The sequence below is a fragment of the Etheostoma cragini genome, chromosome 5 (genome assembly GCF_013103735.1).
Source record: "Etheostoma cragini isolate CJK2018 chromosome 5, CSU_Ecrag_1.0, whole genome shotgun sequence".
In the NCBI taxonomy this organism is placed as follows: Eukaryota; Metazoa; Chordata; class Actinopteri; order Perciformes; family Percidae; genus Etheostoma; species Etheostoma cragini.
In genome coordinates this window covers 7,401,583-7,411,395 of record NC_048411.1, presented here as the reverse complement: position 1 = coordinate 7,411,395, position 9,813 = coordinate 7,401,583, and the positions used below count along the sequence as shown (strand labels likewise).

At 46.0% G+C, this 9,813-nt stretch overlaps 1 protein-coding gene across 4 annotated transcripts in view; it reads right to left on the bottom strand.

The window, feature by feature from the left end:
- Positions 1-1,534, bottom strand: part of gtf2h2 (general transcription factor IIH, polypeptide 2) — a 13,158-nt gene extending 11,624 nt beyond the window's left edge. Inside the window, exons 1-2 of one of the 4 annotated variants that reach the window (XM_034871912.1) lie at positions 1,298-1,534; positions 356-507 (exon numbers count right to left, since the gene is read on the bottom strand). In XM_034871912.1, coding sequence (XP_034727803.1) covers positions 356-411 — 56 coding nt within the window. In that variant the 5' untranslated portion in view covers positions 412-507; positions 1,298-1,534. Of the gene's footprint in view, positions 1-355; positions 508-1,250 lie in introns of all 4 variants that reach the window. The other 3 variants (XM_034871911.1, XM_034871913.1, XM_034871914.1) reach the window with 3 other exon arrangements.
- Positions 1,535-9,813: the final 8,279 nt, after the last annotated feature.

Here is a 9,813-nt window from a genome sequence, read left to right as displayed (position 1 = left end):
TATAGTGTCTTGAGATAACTCTTGTTATGAATTGATACTATAAATAAAATTGAATTGAATTGAATTGAATTGAATATCATAAGATCAGTAAGTTCCAAGGAGGAAGCTGTTTGTGGTCTGAAGTTTTTCTTCTCATGAGTTCAGTGAGCATTGTTTACATACATCATACCTGTTTACAACAGTCTGTGGTAGGACCATATACAGCATCATATTTTATATAATTTAATCAAACAACACCTATGATTATTTTTAACTGTTCCTTGCGTTTCTCCCATAAAACATAATCTATGATACAGTACATACAGATTTGTGTAAAAAATATTTAACACCATACACTTTTAATTACCGATCTTACCATGTCCTCTCATAGCCCCCTTCCCAGCGCTTGGCTCTCTCTGGTTCTTCGTCCATTATGTCTGCAAGCCAGAAATTTAACCAGTAGCGAAAGGCAGCTTCACATTAATATATAAGTCCACTGCGCAGGATTGTCAAACTCCATTAATGGCCCTGGAATTGAAAGGAGTCACTTGTCATGCTGTCAATACACCTAAAAATTATTTTAATAAAACAATACATTCAAAACTGGTTTGTGGCTTATTTTTGATGCCGAAAACCATTTACCAGAAGACACCAATTATCCCTAAAAGACCGCGTTCAAAAGTTGTATAGGCAGTAACGACTAGGGTCGTACAATTCCTTAGCTAGCTAACGGAATCAAAATAACCTCATGGCAAACATTTTAGGAGATTCTAGAGTTACCATAAACAATAACGTTTGCTAACAAACTTAACGTTAGCCGAATTACTTGATGATAATACAGTTATCGCTATTCAATAATATCATGTACATATGTTGTCATGTGTGCCAATTATTGTGTACATTATACCAGAACACGCTAATAAATCTTTAAAAGACTGTTTTGCAAAACGTATGGACTAAAGACAGTTTGAGGTCCAAGTATAGCTAGCTAGCTACTGAATGGAGTTCAAAACAGAAACCTTGTCGGATCAAATAGCTGATGCTATCCTTGCAGTAACATAGAAATGTCTTGGCCACAAATGATTTACGCTAACTCTATGTTATTAACGTTACCTAAACTTTAACTTACGTTAAAATAAAAGCTAACGTTATAATTGTCTTTTATTTAGAGCATGCTAACTAGCTAACAATTCAGTTTAAGAGCATCATTAGCTAGAGGCTGTTTAAGTAGCTAACGTGAACCAAGTTATGAAATGTATCATCTATTATACCTTAGTATTGTGCGTCATACAACTTACTTTCTCACTTACTTACTTACTTTCTCTCATATGCAAGCGTTAATTTTAGCTAGTTAAAAATCAGTTGTACCTAGCTACATTAATAGCCGGCTAGTGCAACGGCGTTATTAACATTTGTTAAGGATCCTGTCGGTGTCTTCTAAGCAAGTCCCGCCCTGCGGAGCAGCTCGATTGGTTGGGGTTGGGCATCCAACTCAAGTGGTTAAGTTAGGATAGCCGATTGGTCAGGGGACAGGACCTCTACAAATCGGGTTACGGTACCTTGCGTATGCTTGAACGTCTGGCCAATAGTGGAGTGTAAATGCTATTGAAGGGCGGGTCTTGCCTTGATGTTGCGCGGTATGCCCGTGGAATACAATTTTTCTATTACTATTGACAAGAAACAACAAAATACAAAACTCTCGTAGGGGACGCAGACTACATTGTTGGGGAAAGAGAATATATCGTAGCCTACATGTGTAGATACATAACAGATGCTGTCAATGTACATGAAATAATTACCTAAGCAAAAAAAAAAGAAAAAAAGGGGGAAGTAACACACAAGTTACAAGCAAAAAGGCTAGAGAAAATAAAATTAATATTTTGGAGCGGCACACAAGGAGAGATTAACTACACATTTTTCTCGCAATTTTACTATTTGATCTTTTTCAGTGAGGAAAAAACAGTGTGAAATTATTTACAAACCAAACAAAGGAAGGTTTAGAACACCGCCACTTACTGCAATGAATACATTAACCCATAAGGATAATCATATTGACTAAAACTGTTAGACGAATCTATATCCTCCATATAAAAGATGGTGTGTAGCAAAAGGAGAGCATTTCATTCATTAAAAATGCGTTTTTTTCTATGGACAACGCAACTATATTCGGAACCTGTACACACAATCCTCTTTTATAAATAATTATTAAGATTTTATTAAGATAATGTAGGCCGGCTGCCCCAACCGTTTTACAGTCTATTACCCCAACCGAACTCAGTAATTTACAGTTTCTTCTTCTTCTTCTTCTGCTTCTTCTAAGATTCCGGCAGTGTAGCCTATTACTGCCATCCACAGGTCAAAGTTTAAACTTCATTCTTACATGCAGTCCTGCATGCAAGAATTGTAGAAGTGCCTTCATATCAGTTGATGTTTCTCACTGTGTCCAAACAAAGATAAAACCCACAGTGTCCTAACCTCAATCTACACAGTTTAACTGATTCCTTGTTGAACAGAGATGTAGAGAAGCATATTTTCCTAACTTCAGGTTGTATAGAAAAGTAGTGTCTACACTCATCGACTTTTTATTGTATATTTGCGGTAACTGTGTAACTGAGATAAGTGAGTTACTGTAACTATTCCCATTACAGTACCATAATTGTCACTGTTTTTACAGTATAATACCCTTACTGTAACTTAGTTTAACAGTAATATGGCACCCTTACTGTAACAGCAGACTTTAGCTCGTCTGAAGGTCTGACTAGAAATGCGGACAAGTTGATGAACGAGACTGCGAGCAATGATCGGAGGTAACATTAAGTAAGGTAACGTTAACAGTTAACACAACAAGCGGATCCGTGTGCAAGTCAGTCACACTGGTGTACGGCAATGAAACAGCGTGAAACAGTGTGAAACTCTAACTTGTTGGTACACAATCTGTCCTGCCAGTACAATCTGTTCTGCCCATGTGCAATATGTTAACGCACGCGCAGATGATAATCATGATGTACGAGGATTTACTAGGTATTTACGGGACTGCACAATCTGTCCCACAGTAGCGGTCTGCTGTTATCCTCCACCAGAAAGCTAACAACGTTAGTTTAGCTAACAGCTAATTTGGCTAACCGCTAGCTGACAGCTTGATTCAGCCTTAAATAACGTTAGGCTACTCGTTGCAAGGAGCCCCAGTCCGAGGGAGATTGACAGTCATGTTTAGCTTCTTCCATTTTCTAATGATTGCTCCAACAGTGGACCCTTTTTCAAAAAGCTGCTTGGCAATTTCCCCGTAGCCCTTTCCAGCTCCTTGTGGAGTTGTACAATTTTGTCTCTAGTGTCTTTGGACAGCTCTTTGGTCTTGGCCATGTTAGTAGTTGGATTCTTAATGATTGTATGGGGTGGACAGGTGTCTTTATGCAGCGAACAACCTCAAACATGTGCATCTAATTTAGGATAATAAATGGAGTGGAGGTGGACATTTTGAAGGCAGAATAACGGGTCCTTGAGGGTCAAAACGTGCACCCGATTTCTAAGTGGGAGAACTTGCAAAATAGTAGGGTGTTCAAAGACTTTTTTTCCTCACTGTAGGCATGGTGGTTAGTTTATTTAATCTATTTGAAAGAAGATTTTATTTTATTGGTGTATTTGAAGGCTGTTTGTGATGCTAGTTAACTGTAGCTACTGACGCTGGCTTATACTAAGAGGTGTTCTTAATATGTTGTTAACTGTACACAGTTAACAACATAAAGTGTGTGTGTTTGTGTGTGTGTGTGTGTGTGTGTTTGTGTGTGTGTATGTCACCATAGGATTAACTAAATATTAGGGGTGGGGGAAAAAATCGATACAGTAAAGTATTGCAATATTTTCGGTGGCAATACTGTATCAATACACAGCCGCCAAGTATCGATCTTTTATCATATATGTGTTGGTCAGTTTGTCTGCTCGACAAACATATTTTGCAGCAATAAAATTTAAGTGATATGAACAAACAAATAAATAAATGAATCGGGAGGCGTCTGGTGATTTCCACTAAACTAAATCTGAACTAAATCCAATTTAGTGATTACTAAATATGTGTGACCCTTCTCACTGTGTAATATATCAGGTTGTACATGATGCCCAAAATTAAATGGGATTAACAAAATATTAGCATCATCTTTCAGTATATCCCCAAATAGTTCTCAGCACCACTAATTACTGCCTTCAAAATGACCATTAAAATAAAAAATATATCTTTTAACATTATAAACTAAAATCAAGCATCACAACCTTTTATTACAGGCCGGGTGACCGATATTGGGTAAATAATCTTTGTGTATGAACTAAGCAGCAGTACAAACACATTAAGCAGCAATACATTTTTACTGTATTAATTTAATGAACCAACAATATAATCATGCTAGTTATAACACTTTGTTGTTCTGGATGGCTTGTTTTACAGATCCATTTAAAGTAAATAAATTAATTTGCCTTTTAATTCTCATTGCAGTTATGAGGTGCGGGTTCTGCGTTTTTTTCAGCACAAGTCAAGAAGATCTCACCATAGACTACGACACAAGAGAGGTTCTTACTGGCCCTTTATCTACAGTGACTCTGTGTTCCTTCCAAACACCTGGTGCGTTAAAATCCCACCTTACCAGATCACATTGCAGGAATGTAAGAAGGCAGGTGACATCGTCTTTTTTCTGTGAGTTATGTGAATTTAAAGAAACTTGTACTGAGTGCACTTTTTTCACTCATCTGGGACGTCATTTAAAAAAATCTACAGACGGTGCATTGCCCCTTCCTGCGGTGTGAGTTTAAAACTTACAATCTTAAAACCTTCAGTTCACACAGAAGCAGAAAGCACAAGAATGAAAAGCACATTAGAACTTGTCTAAGAGTGCATTCTGGAAATTAAACCTGTGCCACTGACACTCATATCGTTGACCAGCAATTCAATGACTTTGTTGAGGTAGAGGCATCACAGAGTGGTTCAAGAAACAACGGTGAAAAAGAATATGTAGAATCTGAGACTCTTGAACATGAAATTGCATCTCTTTTCTGTGTATGCAATCAGTATTGCACGTCTCAAAAAGTGCTTTACAGAAAATTGTTAAAGTATTTGATGACACAGCAGAATAATATAGCTAAAAAACGAATAGGATCTAAAAGGGTTTGTCATGAGCCCTTTCTCTGCCTGGTAACACGCTGATTGGGGTTTGATGACTTTCACCTGTTTCTGCTCTGCTCTGCCTCACCCTCGTTACCTACCAGCTGCACTGCATTCGCCACTCATCATGTCCTGTATATAATGCCTTGTTTTTCAGTCCTCACCGGTCAGATCGTCTGCTACCAGTACCGGTTACCTGCCTGTTTTGGGAAAAGTTTTTTTTGACTCTCTACTGGTGATCCCGGATCCGCTTGATTACTTCCGTGTGCTCCTGCTTCGGACTTCTCGGATCATCCAGCTCCTGCTCTCGCTGTTTGGCTACTGGGGATCTACACATGTGCTGATTTTTGGATTTCCTGGTACCTCTGAAACTCCCATACCCCCTTCCCTTTAATAAACTATTGAACGTGACGCTTTTGTGGTCGTCGTCTTGTTTGGTGTCTGACAGTACGATCTGACACAAACATGGACCCAGCGCACGGTCATAACAGCATGGAAACCGACGGCTCAGAACCACCCACCGCCATGCAACGCCTGGCAGAGACAGAGAGAGAGGTGGATCGCAACACGGCTGACATTGCCTCTCTGCTCCAAGCCGGCTTCCAACGCCGTCAGCAGTTCCAGCAGCAACAGCAACAGCAACACCAACTTGCAATGATTATCCGACTTCTCACCAACCTTTCTTCAGTCAGCCTGCTCACCGGTCCAGCACCCGAGTCTCCTGCCCAGTCCCCTACTGCTGCGGCTGTGGGAGTCCCAGAACCCAGGATTGGCAATCCAGAACGGTTCAGCGGCGACCCAACCCAGGTACGGGCGTTCCTGACGAGCTGCCGTGTCCAGTTTACCCTGCAACCCAGGACTTTTGCCAATGAAGGGGCGAAGGTCGGTTACGTAATTACTCACCTGACGGGCAGAGCTCGTCTCTGGGGAACGGCAGAGTTCGAGCGCCAGACCCCAGCATGTTCGACCTTCAACCTATTCGCAGAGGAGATGCTCAAGGTATTCGATTTGGAATCCACAACTGCCGAGGCATCTCGGACTCGGATGAGTATTCGCCAAGGTGGAAGGACTGTTGCAGATTACTCCATCGACTTTCAAACTGTGGCAAGTCGGAGCTCTTGGAACATGGAATTATTGGTGGATGCTTTCCTCCACAGCCTGGCGGACTACGTAAACGACGAGTTGGTTTCCAATGATCAACCCCCCCACTCTCGATGAAGCCATTGCCCTGGCTGTCCGCATCGTCAGCAGGATTCAGGCCCGTCGTCGTGAGAGAGGGCGCCAGGGTCCATCTACCAGCACACGGAGCGCCCCAACTGCTCTTCTGTCCTCACCTGCCACACCATCTAGCCAGCTGGACCAGTCTGAACCGATGGAGATCGGCCGCGCCTCCCTAACCCCTGCAGAGCGCCAGCAACGCCTCGCCTCCAACTTGTGTCTGTACTGTGGTGGGGATGGTCATCGAGTCGTCACCTGTCCAGCAAAAGACAGAGTTTACCAGATATAGGAGGAATCCGGATGAGCTCAATGAACATTCAGCCCCCCATCAGTCATAAACCCCTCATCCAAGTCTGTCTTCACCTGTCTGATTCAACCCACACTCTGGGAGCTCTCGTGCACTCTGGCGCAGAAGCAAACACTATTGACACGGGACTTGCTCGTCAGCTGGGCTTGGAAAACCATCGCTTGCCCACTCCTGTTCCAGCCCGGGCCCTGGATGGCCACCTACTTGGCACGGTTACCAGCATCACAGCTCCCGTATCTATGATGGTGTCAGGAAACCACCGTGAGACCATCCGCTTCCATCTGCTCAGCTCTCCAGGCCAACCCCTAATCCTGGGCTACCCTTGGCTCCGTCTCCACAATCCTCACCTTGATTGGGCCTCCGGAACTGTGAAAGAGTGGGGGCTCACCTGCCACCTGACCTGTTTGCGTGCTGCCTCGCTCTCCCCCGGCTCAGTACCCCCCAGCATTGCCCCCGACATTTCTAATGTTCCTGACTATTACCATGGTCTCCGAGAGGTGTTCAACAAGACCAAAGCCACATCACTGCCCCCACACCGTCCGTACGACTGTGCCATTGATCTTCTCCCTGGTACTGCTCCACCCAAAGGTCACCTCTACTCACTATCCCCTCCGGAAAGAAAAACTATGGAGGAGTACGTCAGGAACTCCCTGGCAGCTGGACTTATCCGCCCGTCTTCCTCTCCTGCTGGTGCCGGTTTCTTCTTTGTGGGAAAGAAAGATGGTTCTCTTCGCCCCTGCATTGATTATCGAGGTCTCAATGAAGGTCACAGTGAAGAACCGGTACCCTCTACCTTTACTCACCTCTGCTTTTGAGCTGCTCCAGGGATCCACTATTTTCACAAAACTGGACCTTAGGAATGCTTACCACCTAGTGCGAGTAAGGGAGGGTGACGAGTGGAAGACTGCATTCAACACCCACACCGGCCATTACGAGTACCTGGTAATGCCATTTGGCCTCACCAACGCCCCAGCGGTATTCCAGGCACTGGTAAATGATGTGCTGCGGGACATGCTGAATAAGTTCGTCTTCGTGTACCTGGACGACATCTTAATATTCTCCACAACTCTGTCTGAACACATCCGTCATGTCCAGCTGGTTCTTCGTCGACTCCTGGAGAACTCTCTCTATATTAAACCAGAGAAATGTGAGTTCCAGGCTAAGACTGTGTCATTCCTGGAATACTTCGTCACTGAAGGCAATATCCAGATGGACCCCGCAAAGGTCTCGGCAGTCACCTCCTGGCCAGTTCCGAGGAATAGAAAGATGTTGCAGCAATTCCTCGGTTTTGCCAATTTCTACCGGAAATTCATCCGGAGCTACAGCTCCGTCGCCTCTCCCCTCACAGCTCTGACCAGCATTAAACACCCTTTTTTCTGGACCCCAGAGGCCAACACCGCCTTTCATACCCTCAAGGCCCGGTTCACCACTGCCCCCATCCTCCAGATGCCGGATTCAGACCGGCAGTTCGTTGTCGAGGTGGATGCTTCAGACGTGGGTGTCGGGGCCATACTCTCTCAACGGGCAGGAGAGGACAACAAGCTGCACCCTTGTGCATTCTTTTCTCGCCGGCTTTCTCCTGCAGAGCGCAATTATGATGTTGGAGACCGTGAGCTGTTGGCTGTCAAGCTTGCCCTGGAGGAGTGGCGTCACTGGCTGGAGGGGTCCACAGGTCCGTTTCTGGACTGATCACAAAAATCTCGAATACATCCGCAATGCCAAACGTCTTAACCCCAGACAGTCCAGCTGGGCTTTGTTCTTCCCCAGATTCAACTTCACCCTGTCATACCGCCCGGGTTCTCGAAACACCAAGCCGGACGCTCTCTCCCGTCAGTTCCAGAAGGATGACACCCCTTCCCAGGAACCTGCATCAATTTTGCCTGATCCCTGCGTTGTAGCTGCCCTGACCTGGGATATCGAGGTGGAACATCAAGAGGCCCTCCGTGGCCATCCCAGTCCCAGTGCATGCGCAGACGGTCGTCTCTTCGTCCCAGAGAATTTTAGGTCCCGGGTCATACAGTGGGGACACAACTCCCGCCTTGCCTGCCACCCAGGCTCCGCCCGCACCTGCCATCTCCTTGCCCAGCGATTCTGGTGGTCTTTTTTGAGAAAGGATGTCCGGGAATTCGTCCGTGCCTGCCCCACCTGCAATCAGAACAAGTCCTCCACTCGGCCCCCCGCTGGTTTACTCCAGCCCTTTCCTGTGCCCACACAACCCTGGTCCCACGTCTCCTTGGACTTTGTAACTGGCCTCCCACCATCAGGTGGGATGACGGTCATTCTCACTGTGGTTGACCGGTTCAGCAAGATGGCACACTTCATCCCCCTCCCTAAACTGCCATCGGCCAGAGAGACTGCCCAGGCTGTTCTTGATAACGTCTTCCGTCTTCACGGGCTGCCCAGGGATGTTGTTTCTGACCGAGGCCCGCAATTCACCTCTACATTCTGGAAGGAGTTCTGCCGTTTGCTAGGGGCCACAGTGAGTCTCACCTCTGGGTTCCACCCCCAGTCCAATGGACAGTCCGAGCGGGCAAACCAGGAGCTGGAGAAGGCGCTGCGGTGCATGGTTTCTCGCAAACCTCAGACTTGGGCGCAACAACTGATGTGGATAGAGTATGCTCACAAGTCTCTCACTTGCTCCGCCACTGGTATGTCACCTTTCCAGTGTGTGTGTATGGTTACCAGCCCCCCCTGTTTCCCAGCCAGGAAGGAGACGTGTCCTGCCCGTCTGCCTTCGCCTATGCCCGCCGTTGCCGTCGTACCTGGTCACAAGCTTGTGCCACGCTACTCAAGTCAGCTGTCAGCTATGCCATAGGGGCTAACCGCCGACGAACGCCGGCACCCACCTACCGTGTTGGCCAGAAGGTGTGGCTGTCAGCCAAGGACCTCCCTCTGCGGGTGGAATCACGTAAGCTTGCACCTCGATTCCTCGGCCCATTCCCTATCCAGAGGATCATCAGTCCTACCGCGGTCCGGCTCCAGTTGCCGACATCCATGAGGGTGCACCCTACGTTCCATGTTTCGAAAGTCAAGCCGACACATGAAAGCCCGCTGGTTCCCGTGGCGCCTCCACGTCCTCCTCCTTGCCTCGTTGACGGTGGGCTGGTGTACACCGTTCGACGCCTGCTTCGGTCCAGACGGAGAGGTAGGGGTCTTCAGTATC